Below are 14,118 nucleotides of genomic sequence, written 5' to 3'. Positions count from 1 at the left end.
CCTAATGATGAGGATGTAGGACCTTATGTGCTAGTCCCTCAGGGGTTTCTGTTCTGGGCATTTATTAAACTTTGCTGTAGTCTGAAGTATGTTTGACCTTTTTATATTAAAAACAATTTGAGTTTAAAGTCTATATGTATATTTGTGTATGTGTTTGTCTATACATATTCCCCTCTTCATTCATTAGGTAGAGATCCCAACATTTTTAACAGTTGAATTTGAAGATACTTATCAATTATTTCCCTGTGTTTGGTGAGCAAAGAAGTCATTACCATCAAAATTTAATATTTCTTATTTAGCCAAATTTGAGCCCTCTTGAAAATCTTTTCTACTTTCAAGTCTATTTTGCAGTTTAATTAATGCAGCGAGGGTTTTTATTTTACTCTCAATGGAGATAATCTTAATCCATTCACGGTGACCTTTTCTTGTGCAAATTAGTTGTACAAGCTTGTTTAAGCAAATGGTCCTTTGCATGATGTCTCTTCTTAATGACGGGTTTATAATTGAAAATTGGCTTACTCCCATATGCCTAGTTTGTATGAGAATATAAAAATAGATGTGGACCTTAAAAATATAAATGTATATATCAGTATCCCAAAACAAGGAGGGAAGAATCTGATGCCTTGAGGCTATGATTAAATTAGACTATTAGAGTCAGAAAATTCTGGCGACATATGCTACTGTCAAAGCCACACCTGTCTGCCGAACATTGGAACCTCTTGAAAAATGAGAGTGATTTCATCTTAGTTCTCAGAATCCACGCTTTCATAGGACAGGAGCCATTTCTGGCTTCCCAAGTTTGCTTAAACTCATAATGAATCTGAAACTGTGTGTTTAGGAATGTGTTTGTAGGTATCACTTTTAAAGTGATAGCCCTCAACAAAATGAAATGCTCCTTGCTTTTCCTGCACTTCACCAGCAGAAAGAGACAGCTGATGCTCGTGTTATATTTTGCCTTTTTTCAAGTGCAAAAACCGTGTGATACCGCCAAGTGGTATTTGAGTAAAAGCCACGATCCTCTCTTCTGCTCCCCCGCCCCGGTTTTCTGCACCCCGGTTTTCTGCACCCCCCTGCTCTGTTTTTTTTTTCTCTTGTTATTCTTATTTCCCCATTTCTTAGGCCAGCTCCTTCCATCTCCCTTGTCTTTCCCCTGTAAGTCATGTCAGCCATTCTTATAACAGGAGTATTTGTCTGGCGTAGCTGAATATTCTTGGTTAAATGTAGAAACTCCAGCGTGAAAGAGAAAGTGAATGTTGTTGTGCCCTTGTAATGGAGGTTTCCTGAGTAGTTTTTAATAGCATGGGATGGGGAACAAGGACAGTCTTAGTTTTGCTGAATGACATGGCATCAAGAACAACACGTTGTGGTCTTTTTTTTTTTTAAGCTTCTGGGAACAAGACATTTCATCAAGACACAAAATCTGATTTTTGGAAGCTAAACCTAGGCAAGCCAAATTGTTCCTGGGACCATCAGACTTGTCTTTTATGTACCCCTAATTGCCTTGTCCCCCATGAAATTTCACATGTGCTCTCCCTCGTGCAACACCCCCACCTCCACAAAGGGGACATGAGAACTGCACGCCAGCCAGTGTATTTCCTGAGTTGCTCTGGGTAATTTCATGCAGGTGTGCACCCACAGATGTTCATTCATCCCCCACTCCTAATGGGTCTTCGTTTGCTGATTGCTCCTCCTCTCCTTGTAGGTATGATTATCGGGAAATGCTGCACAATGCCACTTTCTGTCTGGTTCCTCGTGGTCGCAGGCTTGGGTCCTTCAGGTTCCTGGAGGCTCTGCAGGTAAGAGACTCTGAACCCTCCCCAGACTAGGGCTGAGGACTGAAGTCAGACGGGGTGGGTTTCACCTTAGCCCTTCTGCTGGGATCTAAACAGAATGCACAGTTTGCCTTGAACACCTGAAGTCTGTTTTCCCAAGAAAATCTGCAACACTTTGTATAAGGGGTGTGGGGGATGGGGGGAGGAGGGCTTACTCCATGTCTTCAGACATGGGAAGATTAAATGGTTTCACCACCAGGGAGGATACGTTCTTCGGGGACACGTTTGCAAACGGAGGGTAGATCTGACTGCCCAACAGTGGCCTCGGCTGGCAACCTGCAGAGACACTGCCCTGCCTGGAAGCCAGTCTCAAGAGCACTGACTTAAGAAAATGGCTTCTTGGTGGTGCTTCCCAAAAGCAAATTGTCTTTTCTGCCCACCCCACTCTGTCGTCTCTTGGGGCCTCTAAATTCCGAGAGTGATGCCCAGGGGGTCGCGCTCCTCACTTTGGCCCACCTATCCCCAGGCTTTGCAGCTCTGGGGCCTGTGGCGGGGTGGTGGGGTGGGGGGGATCTGCTCATTAGCCTCACTCTGCAGAAAGACCTGCTGAGACACCTGTGCCCATTTCCTGCACCTGGGAGTTGCACTCAACCACGTGATCTTGAGAAAGCATACTCTCAGCAGCGACTCTCTCCTCCATTCCTTGCCTCCTGGCTTCTCTGTTCTTTCCCCCTCTATGTTCTGCACCTTGCCAGAGTCTGCTTTTGTGCGCAGTGCTTCCTAACATACATCCTTCTGCCGTGTCCTCCAACTGAAGAGCTTGCTTCTCCTTAAGGCCGTTTCCAGTGTGTTCTGTGGAGCATAACCCTAACACTAATGTTCTCGTTGTCTCTGTGGGATGTCGCATGAAGCAAGTAGTTCTCCGCTTTGGATTAGGAGTTATTCGGACCCAGAATTGGGTCCTTAACCTGGTGTTTCTTGGCTGACAGATCTCTGTGCAAGCAGGACGTTGGTACGACAGTGGTTTGGATCCGTCCACAGTGAACGGAACAAAGTTCTGGCTCCGATGTTTGCACCGCAGGGGAAAGGGGAACACCCGGTAGTAGTTCAGTCCACAGCATGCTTCATCAGGAGGCCCAACCCCCATTCTACCCTGTGTTGCTCCTCACGGTGGGGTAAGCCACCCCCCAAGCAGACGTGTGGCAGTTACCTTGACAAAACCGTTTATATTCGAGGTTGGTTTTAGGCTAGGATGCTGTTGGTGGACGATCTTTGTTACCTCAATAAAACTTCTCAAACGAGGCCAGTTGTCTCCGTGGCAGTAAAGTCAGCCAAACCATGTACTAGAATAGAAATGGGGTTTTAGCCTTCGAGGGCAAGGCCTGCACACGTTAAAATCTCGGCTCTATCTCTACAGCTTTCCCGCGACTCGGTAACTCATACGAGCTTACTCTTCTTCTGGCCCAAGCAGCCCAGGATCCATGCAGTGATCCGAGTAAGAAACGCCAGTAGTTGGGCTTGTCCTGCTGTCACCTCCCATTGGAAAGGCTCCCCCTGCCGCTGCCCTCACATTCACGAAGCCCCCTTCTTCACCTAGGCTGCCTGTATCCCTGTGATGCTCAGCAACGGATGGGAGTTGCCGTTCTCTGAAGTGATCAGTTGGAACCAAGCCGCCGTCATAGGCGATGAGAGATTGTTATTACAGGTAAGGAAGGGTGTCGGCCTTCAGCACATCAGTGGATTATTGCTGCCCCCGTCCAAACTTTCAAAGAAGATGAATCCAAAAGGTCAGCTCTATAAAAGAAATTTTATCAGGAGAAAATCGCCTGTGTCATGGCGAATATGAAGTCATTTAATATGACATTGTTCACTTTCCCACACAAAACACACCCCGCTGCAGGGAAGATATTTGGCAAAGGAGGAGTGGCAGGTAAAGGATATGAACTTTGATGGTGAGAAGAGGTGTGTGTCCATCCTCTTTCATATCCAGAATTTTTAGAAATTGTACCAGAGAGTTTTTGTACCATCCTGCCACTTCATATTCCTTTCCCCTATTTCTGTAATGGCCTTCAGATTAATTTTCAGAAAGAGGGAGGTCTCGAGGGTTGATTCTTATAATTAGTGTTATCATTGCTCAAATGATCCAGTCTGGGAGCCTGAGCAGTGTTAACTTCAACATGTATATTTAAAAGAGCAGCCTCTAATAAAGAAATGATTTTTTAAATGTATTTTTTGCCACTCGGATCTCTTTATTTTATTGTATTGTATCAAGAACATTTAGCATGGGATTTACCTTCTTATTTTTAAATGCAGGATTATTGTTGACTGTGGGTTCAATGTATTAGACATCTCTGGAGCTTATTCATCTTATTTAAACTTTGTGCCCTCTGATTTAGTAACTCCCCATTTCTTCCCCACCCCCAACCCTGGCAACTCTCATTCTACTCTTTAATTCTGTGAATTTGACAATTTTAGATAGATACCTCATGTATGTGGAATCATGTAGTATTTGTCTTTCTGTGACTGGTTTATGTCCCTTAGCCTAATGTCCTCAGGGTTCATCCATGTTGTCCTATATTGCAGAAGTCAGACTTAATATGATTAAAATGACCATATTACCCGAATTGATCCATAGATTCAATGCACTTCCTATTAAAATCCTAATGGTGTTTTTTACAGAAAATGAAAAATAATTCTCAAATTCATATAGAACCATAAAAGACCCCAAATAGCCAAATCAGTCTTGAGAAAGAACAAAGCTGGAGGCATTATATTTCCTGATTTCAGAGTATATCACAAAGCTGCAGTCATCAAAATGATATTGTACTGCCATAGAGAAAGACAGATCAATAGAACAAAATAGAAAGTCCAGAAGTAAATCTACCCATATACGGTCAACTAATCTTCAACAAGGATGCCTAAGAAAAGTTTGAACTTCTCACGAGTTGCCTAGGGAGAGGAATATGATACTCACAGAGAAGTCTAAGGGCAGCAGTTGTCAGTCACTAAAGATTTCTTTTTTCTTTTCTTTTTTTTTCTTTTAGAGAGAGCATGCGCAGGAGGGCGGGGTGGGGCAGGGAGCAGAGGGAGAGGGAGAGAGAGACTCTTAAGCAGGCTCCACACCCAGGGCGGAGCCTGATGCAGGGTTTGAGCTCACAACCCTGAGATCATGAACTGAGCCTAAATCAAGAATCGGACACTTAACCAACTGAGCCATCCAGGCGCCCCCACTAAGGATTTCTGAAGCCCTTTTGTGCAATAATGTTTTAGGTTCCACATAAATTGCCATACCCCTTTCTCTAAAATTATAGAGTATTTTAATGTTTTTCATTGATGGCATTATGTACTTGAACTACCACAAATATTGTAGAATGATTTTTAATGTCCTGGCTTTTTTTTCCTTTTTTCTTTTTTTTTAATATCAAGAAAATTGAGTTCCTTACTCTGTTGTTGATTCTGCTTCTGCTGCCGGCCAGTCTGCTAGCTGGCTGATGAAGTAGCCCAGTTCTTTTCCTAGAGTAACAGTGAGATATCTGTACCCAAGAGGGCTGGGAATTAGGCAAGCCAGGCTGAACACAGCCCCCAGAACATTCCTTCCCTCTGGTACTCAGGTATGTGATCTCCGTGGCCCCCGGGACCTCCAAAATGAAAGAGGAGTACGTGACCTAGCAAAATCCTCCCCGGCCCGAAGGGTGTGTGTGGAAAACATTGACTCATGAAAGGCCAGACAAAAGTGATATGTGTAGTTCTTTCCCATGTTGCCTTTCTCCTTCCTTTTATGATTTTTTTTTTTTAAAGAATGCATCCTCATCAAAGGAAACTTGGGACATAAAAGGAATAAAAAAACATCAGCCATAATCTCTCCAGTTATACACCAACGCGCACTGTGAGTTTGACGTGGGTAACTTGGGAGTTTGTCTCAGAGAGGAGAGCATTCCAGGAAACTGAATTGTGGTTGTCCACTTCCTACCATTTCACCAAAGCTGGTGTGGATATCACCTTCTGAAGCAGTTGTTTTGGCCTTGCCTCTGAAGATTTTTTCTGTCCTGTCCCCACCCAAACTTGCTGGTGTTTGCCCCTCTTGTATGCAGTCTGTCTTTGCCCAGCTGCCTCCATATTGAACAGCGACTGTGCCGTCATTGATAGTTGTGGTGAAGAGCTGGCGCCGAGCCCAAATGTCTGCTCCAAGAGATGTTGTTGTTATGTTACAACTTTCTGTTTCCTGTTTTAGAACAGCTCCGATGTTTTTATTTGCATATATTCTTGTCATTATGTCACCAAGAGAGCTGAATGTTGCTTTCCTGTATCTATTTTGGTAGATTCCATTAGTTTTGTTACCATACATGACCTTTTATTAAGACTTCGCTGAGTTCTGCAACGCTGAACAATCCAACCAAATTGGAATTAATTTATCACTCTCGTATACCTGTCTCTCAGGACAAGCAGATTAATAACCAATAGCCAAATGCCATGAAAACCTGGAACTCTTATCTTTTCAGGCAGTTGGAATTCTCTTCCAGAGCACTTTGCAAAGAGCTATCGTTTATATTGTACATACAAATGGGCAGCGTATAGTTCACTTGATGTCCTAACATCAAATTGTGGCTTATATAAAAAGGGGAATATATTAGTAGGCTAATGTGTGATATTCCCTCTGGATGCCTGGGTGGCTCAGTCAGGTGGGCATCCGACTCTTGGTTTCAGCTCAGGTCATGCTCAGCGTGGAGTCTGCTTGAGATTCTCTTCTCTCTCTGTGCCTTCCCCCCCATGTGCTCTCTCTCTGTCTCTCTCTTTCTCTTTCTCTCTCTAGAATAAATAAATAAAATCTTAAAAAAAAAACATGGTATTCCCTTTACTCAGTCATAACCATAGCCTACCTAGTTTTCTGGAGACTATGTAGTCACAGTAGCTTTTGGCGTTTTTCTGATGGACTTCTTGTGATCATGACAAAACAATGAAGCCAACTTATATGACTCTTCGAATAGGCCACTGACATTTAGAAGAAGGCATGATTATGAAAATTGAGCAGAGTAACTTTTTTCTAGTCTTTTTTGGCAACCTAGGTAATTTTCTTGAGTAAATAAAAATAAATTGTCCTTGACTTATCAAGGATCCATAACATTGATAGTTTCTCTACCTTCTCCAAGGATATTTTACTTCCACTTGACCTTGAGTTCTAATTTCTGGCTAACATTTGCCTGCCAGTGCTCCTTTACCCGTGGCCTCCATGCTTCTTCAGCGTTGGGTATCCAGATACACACTTTGGGCCACAGATCTAGGATCTGCTTTGGCAAGTGAGCTTGTCCTTTTGTTCTTACTGTAAAGCTATTTCATTGCTCCTCTGTGGAATAGTCTTGAGTCAAAAAAATTTGCTACCACCTCCTTACCCTCCATGGAAATTCAGATATAGCTTAGTCACAATGCCATAAGTAACTTTCTTATTAAAGCCGCTAACAGAGCATTCCTGCTCCAGCCCAGGCCCCCATGTCTGTCTGATTAGTTACGCATTAGCGAAGCAAGCATGCAGAAAGAGGTGAGCACAAGAGGGCAGTTGCTAATCACAAGGAATCTCCTCTAAGAGTATAGACTCCATAAATGAAATAGACCTTGAACTATAGGTGAAGATAGGGAGCAAGCCCAGCAAACTCACCAGAAACCCAGGAAGTACATGTCAGAGCTCCAGATCCAAACAAGTTCACGTACAGACATTAAGCAATTGGTCCAACGTTCATTATCAACACCTTTATGTCAATAATAATAATAGCAGTAGTAATAATTTGCTGTGTTAATTAAGCTTCCCATGTTCTAGGCACTGTGCTAGGCACTTACATGATCTCCGTTACAACCTTCTGATGTTAGTACTGTATCCCCATGTTATAAACGAAGAGATGGAATCTTTGAGAGATCCAATAACTTGCCCAAGAAAGCACAGCTAGTAAATGGTAGAACCAAGAATTCCCACCTTAGTCTAATTTCTGTGTCCCCATGCTTAACCATTAAAGCTATATTGCTGGTAAAAATAATGATATCCCTATGGTGGGTTCAACTGGCCATGTTCAATTCAACTCTTATTTCTTGAATAACTACTATATAAAAGCCATTCTTATAGCCATAAACTGTGTAGCAGGATGGACAGGGCTTAGCTCTCTCCTTTGAAATCATGTAGCCTGGTAGAGAACGGTGATGGCTGGACGTGTATGATGTTTGACACATCGTGGTAGATCGGGGTAAGTGCTCAAGCCAAAAAGAGAGGTCGGGGAGCAGAAGAGTCCTTGGGGTAAGGTCACAGGTGTGTGTACATAGAAGTGACTGTCCGGCTACAGATTAAATGGAGAGGCTCAGAGACATTCCTTTAAAAGCCCCTTTGTAGATCATTTGGAGTCCCTGGCATGGGCATGTCTTGGAAGTGTTTGGGGGATAATGTCTTTCAGCCTTTCCCCAAAGCTGATAGCTCCCTTCTGTGTAGAATGTGGTTGTCCATGTGTTAAGACTGAGGATTTGTGAGACCCTAAGCAACTGATAAGCTGTTACCGAATCTTAGAGGGGACTTTAACTTCCATGCATTAAAGGTCGTTAAAGCTGATCCCCAGTAAGTACTGTTTGTACCTAACGCCTGTTAAGGGCATTTCAACTTAGGGGTTGGTGATTTTTAGCCAATCTGTACACTAACACCTGAATGCTAAGAAGTATAAAAACCTAACCCAGGTGGGTTATTTCGATCAAATGGCATCTCATTGTTTGAGAGTTACAGTTATTTTGTGTTCACCTTGTGTTACAGATCCCTTCTACAATCAGGTCTATTCATCAGGATAAAATCCTAGCACTTAGACAGCAGACACAATTCTTGTGGGAGGCTTATTTTTCTTCAGTTGAGAAGATTGTATTAACTACACTAGAGGTAAGTGAGACCCCTTGGCTCTTGTTCTTGAATAATGGTCCTTTATACACTTCTGTTGACCTGCTCTTCTGTTACTGGTGAGGTATAATTGGTCAAATGGGACAAAACTGAATTTTTTGTACTGGGATATGTCAGTTAACCCTCTTTTACCTGCTCTGCCATGCCCAAGCACATCCCTCCATTCCTCCCATAAGTCCACAGAGGAAAACTGACGTGAGGAGGAATGACCCTCCTTGGCACAGAGATTGGCTTGTCTTCCATCATTTCAGCGATATGTGGTTAATGAGTGTCCTCCCAGCCTTCACACTCAGTAGCATCCTTTGAAGACCTGTTTCTGGAGTCCAGTTAGAAATCAGATAGTGACTGGGTAGGGGAAATCTTCTACAGAACATTCTAGAAATGTGAACAGTTTACTGGGCGCCGGTGGCATTGGTTCTCAAGACATGCAACCCAACCAGCATCAGTGTTGCAAGGATGTGTGAAGAAGAAAACCGGGATTACACTTATCTGGTGCAGAAAGCGTTAAACTTTCTGAAAGGAGAAAATCTTCTAGGCATATGGGTGCCCCTTGTAAGCTGCTTTTTTTTTTTTTTTTTTTTTTTTTTTAAAAGGCAGTAGGGAAAAAGGTGGGGGGAGCATGGAGATGATTAAAACCTTTGGAAGTAGAACAGATAGTGATGGCCTGAGGCTACACCACAATAGCACAAAGAGCTAAGAAAAGAGTTAGAAAACTGCACACTCATGAATTACAGACTCGCTGGAAGGAGAGCAGAGGTCCTCTGATGAGGCACACCATTGAGGTGATTCTGAGGTGTTCACATAATGCCACAGGGGCATCTGTGGCCTCCCTTTGGAGTATTTGCTTTGGAAAAGTGTTTATTGCTCCGAAAGCTAATGTAATTTGCAGCATACACTGGGGAGTCTGAGTAATACCAAGAAAACTGAAAATCACCCTGCTTTGTCCACACTGCTATTCTCCTGCCATCCTGGGTATCAGAGCCTGTGCTGGTCATGCCCTGGGCACAGTGGGGCATTTCCCTACCCCAAGCCGAGCCTGGGCTCCTGCTCTGGTCAGAGTGTCTTCTCAGGAATGGTGCACATTTTTTTTTTTTCCATGCTGGAACTAGGTGAAAGGGGCTCTTTAGGAGCCAGGCTCACCCCATGAAGGGGACAAGGTCAGAGTGGCTTCCAGGGGCTTCCTTCTTGCAAGCAAACCTCTTGTTCCTTAAAATTGATTGCATTTGTTCATCTGTTCATAGCAGCAGGTTTGAATATGTAATAGATTTTACTCTTCTATCCTGTTTTCCATCCAAGACCTTTCCTAGGCCCTTCTTAAGGAGAGTTGAATGTCAAATTTTTTTTTCTTTGTGGAATGAGTGCTTTTTATGAAGAGTACATGTTCATTTTAGAAAATAATGGAGAATACTTAAAGCATAAAAATGAAATAATCTACCCATACAAAATCACTGTTGACATATATATATATATACACACAAACATATATATATTTGTTTTTTCTAGACAAATTTATACACAAGTTGTAATTTTTAAAGAGTCTTTCAGGAGCGTCTAGCTGGCTGGGTCAGCAGAGCCTGTGACTCTTAAGCTCAGGGTTGTGAGTTCAAGCCCCACGTTGGGTGTGGAGCCTGCTTAAAAATAAGTAAATCAATAAAAAGGAGTCTTTCTCAACTTAGTTTATGTTTTTTTCTCTTTTTAATAATGTATTGTTAACATTTTCTCATGCTGTTGGATTTTTCTGCAATTATTTTAATGACTATATAATATTCCATTCATGATATCACTTACTTTCTTTCATTATCCTCAATTTGAAGACATTGCCATTTTTTCTGCTTTTTCATTATTAGACACATTGTTGAAGCAGATAGCCTCAGCACTAAATTGTTGTGTGGGTTCAAGATTACTTCCTTAGGATTAATTCCTTGATTTCAAAGTCCTGGTTCAAAGAATATGACAAATGCTAAGATTTCTAATAAATTGTCAATTTTCCTGCAATAGAATGAAATTAATTTATATTCCCTCCAGCTTATATGAGAGGACCTGTTTTTATTATTTCTGGTATTTTTCACTTCCACCAATATTGGACATTATATCTTTCAAAATGATAAATCATTATTTTCTTAATTTATATTTCTTGTGATACTAGTAAGAATGATTTTTTTTCATATTTCTTAGGCAACTCACAAAGAAAGAAATAGAAATGGCCACAGCATTGTCCCACTTATTCTCATAAATTAAGAGCTTATTATATGAAAAATATTAACCCTTTGACTCTTTTGTTGCAAATATTTCCCCCAACTTATGGCATCCCTTTCTCTTTTGTTTATAATGAGGCAATCTTTTCTTCTGTGGCTTTTCCATTTGCTACTGTTCAGAAAGGACCTTTTGACACACAATCTATATACATACACTCCCTTATGTTTTTCTAGTACTTTCGCAGTTAACTTTTTACATTTAGCTCTTTAATCCAATTTACTTTTATACATATGATCTGTATTGAAAAGTCTATTTCTTTTTCTTCTTTGACAGATTGTTGTGTAGTTTGTCCCAACATACGAAGTTGTCTTGCCTCAGTATTGTCGCATGCCACATTTATGCACCTCTGGGTCTGCTTCTGGCCTTTTGATTCTGCCCTGTTAATTGTCCACTCTAAAACACAAAGGCCACATATTTTCATTTTTCCTACCTTTTGCCCTCCTTTGGTGGACCTCCATTTATTTAACTAATCTACCGTTGGCTGTTAATGTTGTTTCTAGCTGTTTGTTTTGTAGAGATCTAGATATAGATGTCTTTATCCGAGCAACGGGTTTCTATGTGTATCTTCGGCTATATCTCTATTTCTCTGGGATGGAGTCCTTAAAGTGGGATTATTACTAAGCCAGAGTCTAGGTTCATGATCTGCTTGCCAAATTACTCTTCAAGAAGGATGCATCAGTCTGGACTCTCATAAGCCCTCTGAGGGGGAGACCTTCTCTAGCGGCCCTTTTGTTAGCCTTAAGGATCATAATTAAAACACACACACACACACACACACACACACGACTGTGCAGATTTGCCAGATGAAAGATGGTATCTCATTAATTACATTTCTTTTGAGTGTGGTTTATTGCATAGAGCTGATCTCTTGCCTATTCAGTTAGCAGTGCTCAGTTATCCTGTAAGAACAGTTGGATGTGTTATATTCATCAGAATAGAATCTCAAGTCAAGCTGTTGTCATCTCTGTGCTAGAAAGGCCTTCTTCCGCTTGTATTTAAGCCATGCAGTTCTTTAGCGACACAATTGTTTTGAAAACACTATGAACCATGTACTTCATTCAAATTTATAGCAACTGTCAAATCTCCATATATCATTCCAAGATTGGATTGTAACACTTTGACCCCTCAACCGAAATGCATGAAAGATACCATCCAGTTTCCCTTTTTAATTCAGAACACAGATTACCCTAGAATTCAATGTAAATAGAAAAGCAGAGAACATAGCAGAAAATGCCATCCACATACACAAATAAAGCCAACATGTTTATGAGAACGACTTAAGTATAACATATCAAAAATGCCTACTTGGCTTAGAACTTAGATGATATAAGTCAGTCTGTGTTGGAGCTCCTAAGTTATGAAGATAATTCACAGTTACCCTTAGACAACATAGATTTGAGGATCCTTTGCTTTCAGGATGTTCTACACCCAGACTCTAAAACCCTGGACCTTTCTTCCTGCTTGCCATACTCTAGGCCATGGGAAGGGGATGCCTCCGTGTTTGGAGGGTATGAGCCTTAGTGTTGCAGGTGATGCTTAGACACAACTGGAAGCAGGACCTCTTCTTTCCAGCGCCAGTATCAAGTTGTTAATACATTACAGTGCCCTGCACTCTGTCATACTTGGGCCTTGGACTGATAGAAGCTTCCTAATTCTGTATCTTGGAATTAAGGAGCTGTTGAATCAGAGCTAGGCTCTTTGGAGCTCAGTTTTTGTGTGTGTATGCAAATTGGAGAAGTAATGATGGGGACAGTGATAAAATATTACAAAGACAGTGTTCCTTCATAGATCCCATTATTTGTCAGAATATTACACAGCAGTAACCTGGCACTAATGACTGAACCATGGGAGCTCAGTTAGAATCAAGGTGAGTGAAAGAAAAGTACACAAGACTGTAATGATGTGTGAGAAGAACTAATGGTAGTTTGGACAGCACATTTTTAATGGAGTTTTATGAAGTATGCTCCAATTTTTTCTCTTTCTCTATTGCCTAACAATGCACATTTCAAACCATGGTACTGCTGATGCTGTTGTGTAGTGGGATATTAAAAATCAGTGAGATAATGGAAGTAGAATGCTTTGGCTCAAAGTGAGGTGGCATATGGTGGCACTGCGTGTGTGAGGCAGCCTTGCATTGGTCAAAAGACCAAGTCAGGGCCACACGGAATGATAGTAACCTGTGACCAATAGTCCATTATTCATAAAACAGGTGGCACAGAAAAAGAAAAATAAGGAGCCTGTCATTCTTCCCTTTGAATTCATATTAATGAGAAATATTATCCTTATCAGGGGTGTCAATTACACCTGTAATGAAAAGCTTTTGTATTGTGTGTGTATATGTGTCTGTGTGTATGTTGTTGATTTTCTTTATAGCAACTTCTAAGTGTGATGTCTTCTTCCGCAATAAAGAGTAAGCTCTAGTGCTCTGAAAGGATCCTGGGAGCTGTTCAGTGTAGCGATAGGGAATATTGGACATTAGGAGAGGAACAGAACGACTTTTCTGTTTGGTGAAGTGAGATCCATACTCTTTCAGACTTTTGAGAAGGCAAGTTGTTACAAACCCTTTAGAAAATGTTTGTCAGTACGTATGAACAGCCTTAAAAATATTTATGCCCATTGACAAACTTCTAAAGAATCAATTCTAGATGGGGAAAATTTTAATTCATAAATATAGTCATTGCTTTGCATGAAAAAATTTACACTATCATTGGTCATTTAGGATAAGTAACCCATGAACACTATTAATAATATGGAAAGTTATCTATAATATATAATATCTATGATATTATAGCAGTGTAAAAATGGAAAAATCTATGCCTAGAAAATGAATGCAGGAATGAGACTTTTTTTTTTTTTTTAAGGCAAAAAAGTCAAGTCTTAAGTGTAAAAACTTAGGTAGCTCTTCCTAACAAATTCTGAGAGGTTATTACAATTTATGTGATATTTTATTGTTCTATTACAAATGAGAAAAGTGAGACATAAAGTGGCAAATTGCTTGGCCCAGGTTAAATGAAATATTTGCTATTGCTTTTGTACCTTTGCTGATATCTTCCTATCAGGATTCATTTGAAGAGAGTATGACATGCTCATTGCTTTCTCGGAAGAATACTATAACTTGTTGTATCCTTGAATTCAAAACAATAACAATGTTGTGATACTGAACCAGAAAGAGTA

At 41.0% G+C, this 14,118-nt stretch overlaps 1 protein-coding gene across 1 annotated transcript in view; it reads left to right on the top strand.

Annotated features, from left to right (window-relative positions):
- Window positions 1–14,118, top strand: part of EXT1 (exostosin glycosyltransferase 1) — a 281,189-nt gene that overhangs the window by 244,649 nt on the left and 22,422 nt on the right. Inside the window, exons 2-4 of the mRNA XM_027608895.2 lie at window positions 1,703–1,796; window positions 3,370–3,477; window positions 8,551–8,670. Coding sequence (XP_027464696.1) covers window positions 1,703–1,796; window positions 3,370–3,477; window positions 8,551–8,670 — 322 coding nt within the window. The remainder of the gene's footprint in view (window positions 1–1,702; window positions 1,797–3,369; window positions 3,478–8,550; window positions 8,671–14,118) is intronic.

The sequence above is a fragment of the Zalophus californianus genome, chromosome 4, assembly GCF_009762305.2.
Source record: "Zalophus californianus isolate mZalCal1 chromosome 4, mZalCal1.pri.v2, whole genome shotgun sequence".
Lineage (NCBI taxonomy): Eukaryota > Metazoa > Chordata > Mammalia > Carnivora > Otariidae > Zalophus > Zalophus californianus.
This window is presented reverse-complemented; position numbering and strand designations above follow the sequence as displayed.